Raw genomic sequence first — 15,969 nt, 5'->3', positions numbered from 1 at the left:
ATACAAGTAAATGGATTTCCATCGCATTTTTAACTCTAGTCTACTGATAATTTTGTCATGAAATAAATTGCATGTGCTCAAGCCAACAGCTAAAATACCGCAGTGCTGGCGGGTCGTCTGAAAAAGAAAACTGGAAAGATGTGTACCGTCTTAACTTTTTTCCACCACCATTTTTAGAATTTTCGGACAATTTGGGATGTTTCACACCCTTATCCGAAAATGGGTCTGGTTAATGGTGTTTTATTAAGTAGTACACATTTACCCCCCCCCCCCACCATTATTAAGGAGGGAAATTATGCCTTTGCAGCCTGAATGGAGGATGCTTTATGTGCGAGCCGCTCCACGGGGGACAGGAGTGTACATAACAATCCTAAATGGTAGTGCAGATTTCTATAGTAATTACTAGAATATTTATAGGATTACGAGAGTTTTTCTGCATATTGTGCATTACGGTTGAACCAAAAAATGAAATGGAAATAAAGTGTATATGAAATTAAACCATGTTGATGCTAATACTATGTAAAATATCTACTTATGTTGCAATATGATAGCCTAATATATTCAACATCCTGTAAACTATTCTTTTTCCCCCCCCATTCTCATCACACCCCTTCACTATTGTCATTGGTTGCACTAATTACACCGTCTACATAACCTGATTCAAGCTTTCATGACATTACCCTGAAGGCAGTGTTCCAAAACAGTGGTAGCTTAAATATAAAGTACTCAACAATTGTTATAGCCTCAAGTTTCTGTGAATTGTAAAATGTTTTGGAATACATTCACTGAACTCTTCCCTATCGGAAGCGTCTAGGCCTGTTTGTTCAGTCTAAAACATGAAAGATTTAAGCCAATCTCCCTCATTTGTCCTTTCCTCAAGCGATGTGCTGCTCCTTGCCACAGACTGGGTGAATCTTCATAGCCTGCTGTCACTGCACCAGATGGTTCTCTGGGTTATGGCAAATTATGGGATGTAGTTCCAGCCAATCCTGTCCACATGTCCTTGATAAATGACAGTTGACCATAAAATCCTTGAGGCCTATGGTTGTTTAAGTGCAATAGGTTCAGAGTAAATAGTAGCCATAAGAGGTGACAAAAGTAATGGCAGAAGTCAAAGAATAAGTCCAACATTTGTTTATTCAATAAGAGGAAACTAAATCCAGGTACTATTCATAACCACAGAATGGGACTACATTTCATAATAGGCTGCATTTAATTAATTTCAAATGGGTAACATAATGTTAACAGTAACAAAAAAGATTGGAATGTTAAAAACAAACGGGACAGAAATGTTTATACTAAAACGGCCTTCCTCTTGGAAGACTACAAGGGGACAACAATCCTCTCAATCAGACAAGGTCTGTTTCTTTATCCATCTTTCTCTGAAAGAAAAGAAAATCGGTGTACATTTTAAATGCATTATCTATGTTAACCCATTACCAAGAACAGCTATAACAGATCCCCAAGTCTCATCTTTCCAATTGGTTGAGATTCCACAAGCATGGGTGATACTAGCTTAAATAAAAAAGGTTTCCCTTGAAATTGATGAAAATTTGACAATTAACAGTGAAACCTGGGGAATGTTGAAAATGTATTCAGCAATTATAATATTTTTTTACAAAAACGCCACACCAAAGAATGATTCATAAGACTGACTCGTCATAGTTGAGAATTACCTTAAGGTTCAGATAATGTTCCTCACTGCTACAGTGGACTGATTTGGCTGTTTTCTCATTGTTGTAGAAGATGTTGCACAGCTTGCAGAAGAACCCAGTCCTTGGCACCAGATAGTCTAACCCTGCAAGTAAAAGGAGAGAAAGAAAAAAAGGTTTGTTATTACAATATGGCACTAAAAGCTCTTTAGCAGATCCCTGTCACACCTGATAATAAAAATAGGCAGCCACACAAACAGAAGCCAGTTTCTCTAGCATCTTACCAACAGGGTTGTCAGGTTGATAAGGACCCAGAGGTTCCTGCTGCTTCTTCTCCTCCTCCTCCTTCTCTCCATCTGGGATAGCTTCCACACCACTGGCTTCCTCACCCTCAGGGTCCCCACTGGCTTCCTCACCCTCAGGGTCCCCACAGACCCCCTCACTGTCAGACACAGGACTCTGGACATCCTGGCCATACAAAAACAATCATGTCTATCACTCATTTGTTCTACTTAGCCTGAGAGACCAACACCAAGAAATACCATCACTCTTCTCTGTGTGAAGTGCATTAACTGATTACTTCTTGAATAACCTGTAACTGTAAAAGGATTGTTCACGGACATGCCAAAATTAAATGCATAAATATTCAGCAAGCATTTAACTAACAAGGCAATATTTCACCTTGTTTAAATTAAGGAAACAAAAACATAGCAATAACCATCTTTCACCTCTGGACAGGGGCTTTTGGCTGACCGGCCATTAGTCTTTTCATCTCCATGATGATCTCTTGATCTTCTGTCTTTCTGACTGGCCAACCACAGCTCATATTTGACTGGAGGCTTCCTGTATCAGGAGAACAGAATGTCATGTAGTACTTTATCATGAAAGTGTACTTAGATACAGCCCAGTTTAACCATGGATCACAACATTCTTTATCAGATTATTCTTTGGCTGTATATTCTTCCAATAAATTCCAATCAATTGAGCTGGCAGTGGACATAGAATGCTAGTATCCAGTCTTCAAATTCCATTTAGTCGAACTATCATTTTCATCATCTACTCTACTGCATATGCTTAGGGTCATTGAAAATTATTTACCAGTATATTAGTGAGTCTCCCTTTTTGCACAAACTGACCCTTAACAGGGTCCCGTAGAACTTGTGTGGACGTTGGAAGTACTTCACCATTTTCTGAGCGGCTTCCACGCTCTCCAACTGGATATAACACTGAAAGAAAATAAAAAACATCCATGTGAAAGTCCTTTATTAATAGAAAAACAAAATGGGCAGGTGAAACTTTACCTTTCCATGACGCCAGTTCAAATTATAGCCAGTGATTTTCCCGAAAGGCTGGGCAAGTCGTAAAAGAGAGACGTCCGAGTACTTCTGGAGTGGAAGCATACAAATGTAGATGGATCTCCCACTAGGACTCTACATTGACAGAAACAAAGTCACATTACACAAATATTAACTAGGTCTGTAGTTGAGTTTATAATACAGTGCATTTGGCAAGTATTCAGACCCCTTTACTTTCCACATTTTGTTATGTTACAGCCTTACTCTAAAATCTATTCAGCATTTCCCCCCCCCATCAATCTATACACAATACCCCATAATGATAGCGAAAACAGGTTTAGAAATGTTTGCAATTTTATTAAATATAAACACCTTTTTTACTTAAGTATTCAGACCCTTTGCTATGAGACTCAAATTTGATCTCAGGTGCATCCTGTTTCCATTGATCATCCTTGAGATGTTTATTCAACTTGATTTGAATTTACCACAGGTGGACTCCCACTGATTGGACATGATTTGGGAAGGTACACACCTGTCTATATAAGGTCCCACAGTTGACATTGCATATCAGAGCAAAAACCAAGCTGAGGTTGAAGGAATTGTCCGTAGAACTCCGAGACAGGATTGTGTCAACGCACAGATCTGGACAAGTGTACCAAAACATTTCTGCAGCATTGAAGGTCCCCAAGAACACAGTGGCCTCCATCATTCTTTATGGTAGAGTGGCCAGACAGAAGCCACTCCTCAGAAAAAAGGCACGAGAGACCGCATGGTTTGCAAAAAAGCACCTAAATGATTCTCGGCCCAGATGAAACCAAGATTCAACTCTTTGGCCTGACTGCCAAGCGTCATGTCTGGAGGAAACCTGGCACCATCCCTACGGTGAAGCATGGTGGTGGCAGCATCATGCTAGGGGGACGGCGGCAGGGACTGGGAGACTAGTCATGATCGAGGGAAAGATGAACGGAGCAAAGTACAGAGAGAGACTTGATGAAAACCTGCTCCAGAGCGCTCAGGACCTCAAACTGGGGTGAAGGTTCACCTTCCAACTGGACAACGACCCTAAGCACACAGCCAAGACAACACAGGAATGGCTTCGGGCCAAGTCTCTGAATGTCCTTGAGTGGCTCAGCCAGAGCACGGACTTGAACCCGACTGAACAGCTCTGTGCAGCGACGCTCCCCATCCAACCTGACAGAGCTTGAGGATCTGATGAGGAGAATGGGAAAAACTCCCCAAATACAGGTGTGCCAAGCTTGTAGCGTCACACCCAAGAAGACTTGAGGCTGTAATCACTGCCAAAGGTGCTTCAACAAAGTACTGAGTAAAGGGTCTGAATACATAAGTAAATGTGACTTCATTTTTTTGTTTAATAAATTTGTAAAAAAAATATTTAAAACGTTTTTGCTTTGTCATTATGGGGTATTGTGTGTTGTACTTGAGGGGGGGGGGGACAATTGAATCAATTTTAGTATACGGCTGTAACGTAACAAAATGGGTCTGAATACTTTCTGAATGCACTGCAACTCAATTCTTTCATCAGATGCATAACACGTACAACATAGATACTACACCATTTAGCAGACACCAAACCCACCTCCAACTCTTTCCGTGAAAAGCACATGCTAACATTGACACGTTTCCTCAACAACTCTCCTTTTCCTTTGTAGAATTTCACCATTTCACGTACATCCTCGGTAGTTTCAAGCTCTAACCATGCCTGAAAATATAGAAAAAGCTAAATGTCATAAAAACTAAGACAGCAAACGTTTGCACAAATCAAGGGTTGAGTAAATAAACTCCTTCCTGTATGCCAAACTACATGAATGTCAAATTATTCACCACTGTTGCTATGACAACATTATTTCCATCCCATGATGAAAACCAGATAAGTACCATACAAAATAAAATACACTGATCCCCAAATAACATATCCGCAAGTAACATAATTATGAACATACCTCCTGTCTGAGGAAGGATATGGAATGGTTGACAACTTTCACGTTTGCCCGCTCTGCCAGTTTCAATAGGGCCACCTCCACATTTCCATAGCCCTTTCTAATTGGGCTAATTTGGACAACTTTTCCATCCTGTAGAAAACAATTTTAACCGACTATCAATAAAACAACTTTTCTACACGTTTGACATATTCCAACTACTCGATATGGAGGAATACCAACCCATGAACCATCCTTTGACTCTGCAAATAAAAACAAAAAGTAATTATTACTATAAATGATCTGGGGATTATCTACACAGGCTAGACAACCGTAATAATTGTTTTGTCCATTGCTGCCAAGTAAGAACGTTTTGCATCATTCGTTGCTTACCCAGCGATGTGTCCCCTCCAGTACTGTCGTCGAGTTCATCCAATGTAACAAAATCATCCATATTCTCAGGGAAATCCATGTCATCCATATTGTCCTGTTGGAAATAAATCCACAACATCAATAAGTTAAAGAATTTGAGTTTCAAGGTCCACAGTGCTGCACCAAAACCATAATGAATCTCATAAATATTTGTGAGATTGCAATGGCAAACTGTTAAAAGCATCTCAAACAATGAACATAAAAGTATGCAAAACTGTATTCAATAGTACTGAAGTATGATAAAGATCCATGTCTCAAAGCTAGGAAGTGAACTCTGTGGCTGCACCATTACAAATGACATTGACAGCTTATTCAAACCTCTTGGTCTGTCCAGGTTTTAAACATGTTAGGGCTGAACAGATAAGCATGTCTACTGATCAAATCATATTGTATTTGTCACATGTGCCGAACACAACAGGTGTAGACCTAACCATGAAATGCTTACTTACAATCCCTTAACCAACAATGCAGTTCAACAATGTTTGGCTGACTTTTGACCGATTAAACGCCTGTTCTGGATTACTACTGTGAGTCTAGGTTTTCTGGAAACAAATTGGAGCTTCTACAGAGATTGCTCTATAACCTTTGATATTAAACCATGGAACGTAAGGAGATCCTTCAAAGCTGATCTCCATCTGATTTGTAGGGCACTCATAAAACTGATGGAATGAATAGCCCCTGAGCAAATCATATAGCCTACATACAGTGCCTTCAGAAAGTACTCACACCCCTAAACTTTTTCCACATTGTTGTTAGCCTGAATTTAAAATGGATTACATTTAGATTGTGTGTCACTGGCCTACACACACATACAATACCCTGAGTCAAAGTGAAATTATGGTTTTATACATTTAAAAAAAAAAAAAAAAAAAAATGTAAAAGCTGAAATGTCTTGTGTCCAATAAGTATTCAACCTTTTTGTTATGGCAAACCTAAAGTTCAGGAGTAAAATTGTGCTTAACAGGTCACATAAATTGCATGGACTTTTTATTAATGACTACCCCATCTCTGTACGCCACACATAAAGATAATTGTAAGGTCCCTCAGTCGAGCAGTGAATTTCAAACAAAGACCAGGGATGTCTTCCAATGCCTTGCAAATAAGGGCACCAATTGGTAGGTGGGTTAAAAAAAAAAATCCGACATTGTATATCCATTTGAGCATGGTGAAGTTATTAATTACACTTGAGTATCAATACACCCAGTCTAACTCAGTGGAAGGAAACCGCTCAGGGATTTCACCATGAGGCCAATGTTGACTAAAACAGTTAGAGTTTAAATGGCTGTGATAGGAGACAACTGAGGATGGAACAACATTGTAGTTACTCCACAATACTAACGTAAATGACTGAGTGAAAATAAGGAAGCCTGTACAGAATAAAAATATTCCTCCTGTTTGCAATAAGGCAAAGAAATTGAGGACCACATATTTTCAAGCATGGTGGTGGAGGCATCATGTTATGAGTGTCCTTGTCAAGGTCTAGGGAGTTTTAAGAATAAAAAGGCACTGCTTAGAGCTAAGCATAGGCAAAATCCAAGAGGAAAACCCGGGTCAGTCTGCTTTCCAACAGACACTGGGAGACGAAAATCACCTTTCAGCAGGACAATAACCTAAAACACAAGGCCAAATCTACACTGGAGTTGCTTACCAAGATAAAATGGAATGTTCCTGAGTGGCCTAGTTAGTTTTTAAAAATCTGCTTGAAAATCTATGGCAAGTCTTGAAAATGTCTGTCTAGCCATGATCAACAACCGACTTGACTGAGCTTAAATAATGTTATGTGCCAATATTGTACAATCCAGGTGTGAAAACCTGAGTGACTTATCCAGAAAGGTGATTCTAACATATTGACTAAGGGGTGTGAATACTTAGGTAAATTCGATTCCATGTATTTCATTTTTAAATAAAAATGCAAACATTTCGTAAAACAATGTTTTCACTTTGTCATAATGCATAGATAGGTGAGACTATGTAATACATTTTTAATTCAGGCTGTAACAACAAAATGTGGAATAGTTCAAGGTGCATGAATACTTTCTGAAGGCACTGTAAATAGTGTGCTATGGTACCAAGCAAACTCAATATTCCAACAAGCCATGAGTCAAACCGGGCATTGCTGACATGAGTCACAGAAAACATCTTGACTGTTTGAACCTCGTCAATCTAGACAATCTGAAGTGTCAGATACATTTTATTTGCCACTGAAACTTCAGCCAGATTTCAGTGGTTCTAGGCCACATCTGATGGCCACATCTCTTTCAACTGATCAGTGGAGGATCTCAACCAAACTACATTCTCAGGAATGCTCCCAGAACTTAAAGCAAGTTGAAGAGTTGAAGCACACATGCTTTAAGAAGCCATTGCTAGGAACCCACATCTTGGTTACTTGACAAACTTATTTTCAATTCTGGGAACAATAAGCCTTTTGTTGGTTCCGGTCACAAATATGAATGACAAGAATTTCTTACATCTTCTTGAAAGCTCTCCTGTTCCATCATGTTCTCCATTGAGACGTCATCCTCACACAGAGCTGGATCATCGGCAGCCTTTATGTCAGAATCCTCCAAGGTATCGTCTGCCAACAGTTCTGAGATTTCGGTTTCCCCCTCATCTTTTGAATCAGCCACCAGAGAGGCAGTTTTAGAAGGAGCAGGGTCTTTAGTATCAACACCAGCTCCATTCTCATCATCTAACAAGCTTTGTTTAGCTTCCACCGGGATAATCTCTTCGTCCAGATCTTTGTTTTCCAAATCAATGTCCTCCTCCTTGACCACCTCCTCGATGTCCTGCTTGACCACTTCCTTGACCTCTTCTGAGGTGCTTTGTTGACCTTCTCCTTGTTCTGTCACTTTCTCAGCAGGTTGTTTTCCTGTACTGGGTTTCTCTTTGTTTGTGGAGTTTGAGGTCTTGCTAGTCTCCTCGCTCTTGTGTCTGCTGCTGCGGCCTTTACTGGAATCTGCTCTTCTGGATGTGGTGGAGTCAGGACTTTCTCTACAAGGCAAAAACCATTGAGGTAAACTTCCCTGACACAAGCGTCCTGATGAGTCCCACAGGAAAATTGGTCTGGCCGCAATAGCCCCAGTTGAAGGACTCTTACTTACCTCAGGCGTTTCAGTGACAAGTATACTTTGACACTCTTTCCATTGATCTTTAGGGGGTTGGAGTGGTAGTACTTCACCATAATGTCAGCATCCTTCCAATCTACCATCTCAATCAGGGCCTGCAGATGAATAAGGGAGAATTCATTAGACAAAGCTAGAGAAGGTGCTGCATAATGGGAGGTTGGAGTAAATTGTTTTAATAATTGTTTTCTATTTGAAATCACCAGAGATTTGCAGAATTTGATTGATCACACTTCAATTCCATATTGCTCAAACCTTACCTGGTCACTTGAAAATGTTGAATGCCGCACATCCCCAAACATCTTGGCGAGATCGAGAATCTCTGATTCTCTTTCCTTCCCAGGAGGTAGGCGGGAAAAACAAACCACTGTATTGGTAGCTTGTTTGGTCGGCCGTTTTTCTGTTGGTTCATCCAACCTTGGCGGCTAAAGGAAAAAACAAGCTCATACTGCGATCTCTGATTAAGAATACAGAATCTCAAACTTTTAAGAGGCAGGTGCACTTACATGAATACTGCACACCATAGGTGACAAGTACAGATTCAACTTATATCCCTTCACGAAAGCTTGCTTTTCACTGAAGTGATTCACCATATTGACTGCCTCTTTGTGAGAACCAAACTCCAGGAATCCCTGTAAAAAAAATACAACAGTGAATCATCCAAGACATTCAACTAGATTTTTTGAGAGAGAGAATGTTAAAGCTGCAACATGTAACTTTTTGGGCTACCCAACCAAATTCACATATCTAATTTCTCTCTGTCATTCTCATTGAAAGCAAGTCTAAGAAGTAGTAGATATAGGGCACATAGAACATTTCTATGCTTCCGCTGTTTAAGTTTCCTCTTTTACCTTCGGTTTTGTACACCAACTTCAAATAGCTGAAAAGAAAATAGCTGTGTTTCGAATACTCAAACTAACCGCAATATTTGTGACGTGAACTGAGAATATAGTATGCTTATTGGTCATAGCATGGATATAGTTAGTATGCCAAAAGTTCCCGGATGTCGTACTAACTTCGCCAAAATACAAAGTATACAAGCAGTGTACAATTTCTCCATGCTTTTAGGGCTGTTAATTCAATTCTTCAGAAAATGGCCGTGGCTTCACGTTTTCAGATTTGAAGAAAATTGCGGAAATTATGCAGCCAAAGGCGAAGGAAGAGTGACTGAGGATGGAAGATGGCGGAAACTGAGTAGAGTGAAACTAATAGTACAGAAAGTAAGAATGAGTGGGTTAGTGGCGAAGAAAAAGGGAAACAAGAGAAGTAAAGCTATGTTGGAAAACAGGAAACCACTAGACTCGTTTTTGGTCCGAGTCAGGGTTTTGGATCAATGCTACTTGGGAAATCCGTTTATCGTCTCCAGGAAAATCTGGAATGTGTTGGCGGAAAGTCTGGAGTCGGTGAGAGGCGCAAGAAGAAGCGTGTTAAGATATCGGAGTGGAATGTTTCCTGCATGGATTTTTGTAGCAGGGCGCCTATAAAGGTGATTATTTCTGGGGTGGTGCAAAAAATAAAGGCAGAGGATATAACTGAAGACGTCGATGGAATGGTTGGTCCACGTCGACTGACCTGTATGGTGGACGGAGAAAAGAAACACACTTCATCCATGCTACTGTTCTTTGATGAAGAGTCTCTCCCATCTCATATAAAGTTAGGATTCATGAGATGCCCTGTAAGAGATTTTGTACACAAGACCCTTCAGTTTCATAAATGTAAAAGATTTGGTCATATGTCAAGTGTGTGCAGAAGGGAAGAATATTGTGTGCCAGATAGGGGAAATGTTCAACTGTGGAGGTGAACATGCGCCTGAATTCTTGAAGTGTCCTGTTAGGGTGAAGGAGAATGAGGTGGCAAGGGTAAGGAGTGTCCAGCGTGTATCCTATCTGGAGGTGGTGAGAAAATTGGAAGGAACGAGTAGCGGGGAAGAAGCAATAGTAGTAGAGCCACCATGACCAGTGAAGTTTCTCATTAACCGAGGGAAATTGAAATGCTACATGTTAAAAAGGTGGACTTTGTATTATTTATTGCAATGGTCATAAACTGTACAGAGATTTCAGAGCACTGTTGGTTAAGGACTTGTAAGTAAGCATTTCACTGTAAGGTCTGTTGTATTTGGCACCTGACAAAGAAAATTTGATTTGACTCATCTGAGTGTGCCAGAGTGCAGAATAACTGATGAATTTACGAACGCGCAACACCCGTCAGTAAACGTCGGCAAAAAAAGTGTAATTCAATTGTTGCCAGCAGCAGTTAGTCACCAACGGTCTGGATAACATAAAAGCAGCCTAACCCAGCTCTGCTAGGTCGAGTAAAATGGTCAGACTGAGGTTCTCTCTCATTATGTGTCTGGAAGTAGCTAGCCAACGTTAGCCAGTTAGCTTGGGTGCTTGACTGCGGTTGAACGCATGGATCAACCCTACTCCTCGGCCAGAGCGTCCAGTGTGCGCTCTAAACCCTCCGAGAGCGAAACGCTCTGAATTTACGAAGGACAATCTGACAATGTTCTGGATTCACAAAACACCCAGAGCGCACACTGGCACTCCAGATTGAACTTACTAACACACCTGGAAACGTAAAATGTCTAGCTAGTTCATTTGTTATGCTAACAGGCTAGCAAGATGTTGCATAGCAATAGTATCAACTTCCGCTAGACAGGCGAAGCGCTAGAACGCTCAACTGAAACAATACCATTCGTTTACAGTATACTAAAATGAACTAATAGTATATACACTCATTAAGTATGTAGCATACAGTAGGTTAGTATGGGTATTAGAACAGCAAATATTGTAAGTTATTGAAAATATATGTTTCACAGAGGTTTAGATGGTACAATGATTCTCTTCACTATACTTAATTGTTTTGTCACATACACTGAAATTAGGTGAACTATTACAATTTTAGCAACCAGGAAATGGCAGATTGATTTCTGCATAGTGCATGTTTAAGAGTTTAGAGTGTTTATTAATCCGTTTTTCTTATCAATTTGTGAACTTACCTTGCAGGGGAACACCAGATGTTTTACAACTGTGCCGAATGGCTTAGCCAAAGCCATCAAGTCTTCAACACAAACAGAGCCATGGGGAAATTTTGTTACGACCACCTTCGTGCCAGCCTGAAGCAAAATAGAAATACCTTCAAGCATGCAGCTTTAAGCAAATAAACATCATAAGAAGTGAATTAAAAATGCTCTATTTATAAGAAAATATTGTCACAAAAGGGGCATCATTACCCTGGGCTTCAAATAGTGTCTTTCTGATGCAGACTTCGGGGCGGTTGAAATAGCATCTCTACTTGGGATGGAGTCGGACCTGGAAGATAACGTAAACAGTGCTAAGTAAGAAGAGGAACAGCTAATGGTTTTACATCATGACATGCCTGTTTTCAACATAAAGCTGAATTTCATGGTTTCCCTAACATTTCCTTCCGGGTATCATGTTTTTTCCAATCTGGATATCTGTAAAAAAAAAACAGAAAAGAAAAAACAAATTTAAATAAAACCATGTTATAAAAAATATCTCAATTGATTGTGACCTGTAATAGTCAATTTTGTGAATGTTTTACTTTGCATGAAAACACTTACAGACGCGAGAGTTCCTGACAGCCCTCCGCATGTCGTAATCCATTGAGATGTTCCTTCCATGTCTGTGAAAAAAACAAACCCATATTAGGCTAAATTAATGCCATCATGGAAGGTTGAGTGTTCTGATTAAAATGATAATAGAAATACAGTCCAACAGCAAGAGTTTTGAAATATAACAAAGCTTACCTTATTAGAATTCAACATGCATAAGCATAGAGAGCATGTGTGTGGGTAAACCTTGGGCACAACTCCATGAAAATCATCCACTTGATAGGAGAAAGGAATCTTTTGCTGGCTGTCGGATGGTTTTTCCATTGAGGGCCTAGTGTGACGGGAACCTCTCCTTGACTCAGTACGCTCTGGTCGACTGTGAATCTCCGCTCTCCTATAGTCAGTGTCACAGTGGCTGTTTGACCTGCGAGGGACCTCAGGGGGGCTGTCCTGTTTGCTAAGGTCTCCATCATCTGTATCCTCCTGCCGGCTGTCTGTCTTTGGAGAGGCCTCTCCCTGCTCCTCTTGCTTGGCTCGTTTGGCCTTCAGTTTCATTATCAGATAAGGTAACGTCTCCACACTGATCTCATTCTCTGGAATCTGGGCCAGAGCATCCACGTCTTCTGGAGAGAGCCCCAGAGTGGCATATAAGTTCATGGTGCTCATCGCTCCATCACCAGATCCTTGGTGTGCAGAGCTGTGACCCTCACTGTCCTCCATCCTCAAACCGTCAGGGCACAGAGAAGTTTATTCTGAAATTGGGGGAAAATGGTGTTCGTCATTTCAACTGATGTTGTAACATATACACATGTCTAAGGCAACCTATATAGTAGGCAGTGTCAGAGGAAGGGCCCCAAAAAAGTGTCAAATACTCCAGTCACCCAAGTCATAGACTGTTCTCTTTGCTACCGCACTGCAAGCGGTAATGGAGCACTAAGTCTATGTCCAAAAGGCTCCTTATCAGCTTCTACCCCCAAGCTATACGACTACTGAACAATTAATCAAATGGCCACCCGGACTATTTACATTGACCCCGCCACCCTTTGTTTTTACACTGTTGCTACTCGCTTTTTATTATCTATGCATAATCCCTTACCCCAACCTACCTCGACCAAACTGTAACCCCGCACATTGACTCAGTAACGGTAGCCCCGGTATATAACCTCGTTATTGTTATGTAATTGTGTTTTTACTTTAGTTTACTTAGTAAATATTTTAACTGTATTTCTTGAACTGCATGGTTGGTTAACGGCTTGTAAGTAAGCGTTTCACCGTAAGGTCTACACACCTGTTCTATTCGGCGCACGTGACAAATAACATTTGATGTATAAATCAATGTTTTTATTTTTATTTTGTATTATTATTAATATTATTATAATATTTTTATGTATTATTTTTTTCTAACCGTTATTTTACTAGGCAAGTCAGATAATAACAAATTATTATTTACAATTACGGCCTACCCCGGCCAAACCGTGATACAGCCTGGTATAAAGTGTAGGCCCTAAAGAAGAGCCTTGGGAAGGAAGTCTTCGACGACTATGTATCTGAAATACTACCATCTTTAATCATTCAATAGCTCGTTAGATGTAAATTGATGTCCCTCACAGAAAGAATAATACGTTTCCCAGCCCAGAACAACGTAGATGCAATCTAACGTTGGCTACTGTAGCTAGCTACATCGAACGGGCCTTCACCGAAGGCCACGGCACAATAACAGCCAGTTGCTATTAACTAGCTAACTATGCATCTTTAGCTCTGAAAAACGAAGCCCCAATATCGTCTCACCCCTGATGAATAAAGATTAGCTATCAAGTATGTACCATGTAGCTATAAAGTTAGTGCATTATTGTTAGCTAGCTGCACGCACCGCTGAAGAACGCTGCCTTGCTGACCACAGCCTGGAAGCTAGCTAGCAAGAAGCTAACCATAGCTTTCTACCAAGATAGTTTCGGGGTGAAAGTTTATGCATCCAGTTCAATTACCACATGAAATACAAATGGTGAATGCTGCAAAACATACCTTTTAAGAAGTCCCCTTTCAGGTATTTCGTAAAATTAGGTGGCTAACGTTACAGTCTCAACAAAGATATGTGTAACTAATCCTTCTACCAGCGTCTCGTCAGCGACATAAAAAAAAGTACTTCCCTATCACGGAATTTAGAAAATGTTCATAATAAAAGTCCCCCAAGTAATTACATGAATGTATTTATTCATGATATTTGAAAAATAATTGTCTAAACATGAACTATGATTCATATTTAAGTGACATTTGCATGAAATGTTTTTATTTATTGTTTTATTTTTTCAAAGTTAAATAAATGCCCCCAATGCAATACACTGCATATGAAATACATTTTGGTTTATAGAGAAAAAAAGTATACTATGTGTCAATGTAAAAGTGGGGTTGGGAATACTCGTCAGTAGAATCTACATATGGTGTTATTTCATGGAGGACTCGTCTAAATACACAGCAACACTCTACTCCACTCTACTCCATAGCCCTGAATGCAATAAACTGTAGGCCTATAAATTACATATTGGCTCATTTTTTTATTTAATTAACCTTTATTTAACTACGCAAGTCAGTTAAGAACAAATTCTTATTTACATTGACGGCCTGCCCATCATTTTTCTTATAGAGAAAAATGGCGATGTAAAAGCAAGGCACTTATGAAGCCTAATTCCTCCTGTAAGTCGCTCTTGATAAGAGTGTCTGCTAAATGACTAAAATGTTTTTTTTTAAACAAACAGACTTGCTAGTTTAGCAAACCATCAGTCCTTTGGAATGCCAAAAAGATCATCGAGGACAACAACCACTCGAGCCACTGCCTGTTCACCCTGCTACCATCCAAAAAGGGGAGGTCAGTACAGGTGCATCAAAGCTGGGACAGAGGGACTGAAAAATAGCTTCTATCTCAAGGCCATCAGACTGTTAAACAGCCATCACTAATACAGAAAGGCTGCTGCCTACATACAGACTTGAAATCATTAGTCACTCTAACAAATGGATCACTAGTCACTTTATTAATGCCACTTTAACAATGATGTTTACATATCTTGCGTTACTCATCCCATATGTATATACTGTATTTTATACCATCTATTGCATCTTGCCTATGCCGCTCGGTCATTGCTCATCCATATATTTATATGCACAAATTCTTATTCCATCCCTTTACTTAGAATTGTGTGCATTAGGTATTTGTTGTGGAATTGTTAGATTACTTGCTAGATATTTCTGCATTGTCGGAACTATAAGCACAAGCATTTTGCTACACTCGCAATACCATCTGCTAACCGTGTGTATGTGACCAATAAAATGTGATTTGATTCCTAGCTTGCTATTATGCAAATCAAATTCAACAATGCCAATAACGTTTTCAAATCGACTTTTGCCTTCGAAAGCGGCTCAAACATAGAACATGTAAGAATTAACTATATCCATTGAATTCTACCATGCTGATATACCGTGCGGTCTAGAATGCCCTTCACGCCAATCAGAAACAACTATTCAACACATGTGATAAATGGTGTTCTAAACTGGGTTGTTCGAGCCCTGAATGCTGATTGGCTGAAAGCAGTAAAAATAAATGACAAAACAGGAATTTTTACTGCTGTAATTACGTTGGTAACCAGTTTATTATAGCAATAAGGCACCTCGGTGGTTTGTGGTATATTGCCAATAAGGGCTGTACCATGGCACTCCGTGTTGCGTCGTGCATAAGAACAGCCTTTAGTCACGGTATATTGGCCATATACCACACCCCCCCGGGCCTTATTGGTTCATTATAAATCGGGTGGTTTGAGCCCTGAATGCTGATTGGCTGAAAGCTGTGGTATATCAGATCGTATACCATGGGTATGACACAAAAAAAACTATTTATTGGTCTAATTACCTTGGTAACCAGTTTATAATAGCAATAAGGCACCTCGGGGGATTGTGGTATATGCCCAA

General features: G+C 40.0%; 1 protein-coding gene across 1 annotated transcript; it reads right to left on the bottom strand.

Moving 5' to 3' along the window:
• Nucleotides 1–1,119: 1,119 nt before the first annotated feature.
• LOC106603049 (uncharacterized) lies at nucleotides 1,120–14,179 on the bottom strand. The gene is made up of 20 exons (XM_014196185.3): nucleotides 14,035–14,179; nucleotides 12,208–12,764; nucleotides 12,022–12,083; nucleotides 11,857–11,895; nucleotides 11,671–11,749; nucleotides 11,437–11,553; nucleotides 8,945–9,070; nucleotides 8,699–8,863; nucleotides 8,418–8,536; nucleotides 7,785–8,307; nucleotides 5,278–5,371; nucleotides 5,128–5,147; nucleotides 4,909–5,037; nucleotides 4,545–4,667; nucleotides 2,954–3,082; nucleotides 2,751–2,878; nucleotides 2,381–2,495; nucleotides 1,937–2,120; nucleotides 1,677–1,798; nucleotides 1,120–1,382 (listed from the first exon to the last, which is right to left on the bottom strand). The coding sequence occupies exons 2-20, from the start codon at nucleotides 12,730–12,732 to the stop codon at nucleotides 1,350–1,352; spliced, it is 2,832 nt and encodes a 943-aa protein (XP_014051660.1). The 5' UTR covers nucleotides 12,733–12,764; nucleotides 14,035–14,179; the 3' UTR covers nucleotides 1,120–1,349.
• Nucleotides 14,180–15,969: the final 1,790 nt, after the last annotated feature.

This window comes from Salmo salar, chromosome 04, assembly GCF_965601325.2.
Source record: "Salmo salar chromosome 04, fSalSal1, whole genome shotgun sequence".
In the NCBI taxonomy this organism is placed as follows: domain Eukaryota; kingdom Metazoa; phylum Chordata; class Actinopteri; order Salmoniformes; family Salmonidae; genus Salmo; species Salmo salar.
The sequence above is the reverse complement of the archived record's forward strand: the minus strand, read 5'-3'. Positions and strand labels throughout refer to the sequence as shown.

Excerpts from the sequence above, each read along its gene's own strand:
- LOC106603049 (XM_014196185.3), bottom strand. The coding sequence starts at position 12,732 with ATGGAGGACAGTGAGGGTCACAGCTCTGCACACCAAGGATCTGGTGAT. Across the intron at positions 2,879-2,953 it reads TGAACTGGCGTCATGGAAAG|TGTTATATCCAGTTGGAGAG; the intron begins GTAAAGTTTCAC and ends ATTTTCTTTCAG. Across the intron at positions 1,799-1,936 it reads TCAACCTGACAACCCTGTTG|GGTTAGACTATCTGGTGCCA; the intron begins GTAAGATGCTAG and ends TTTTACTTGCAG.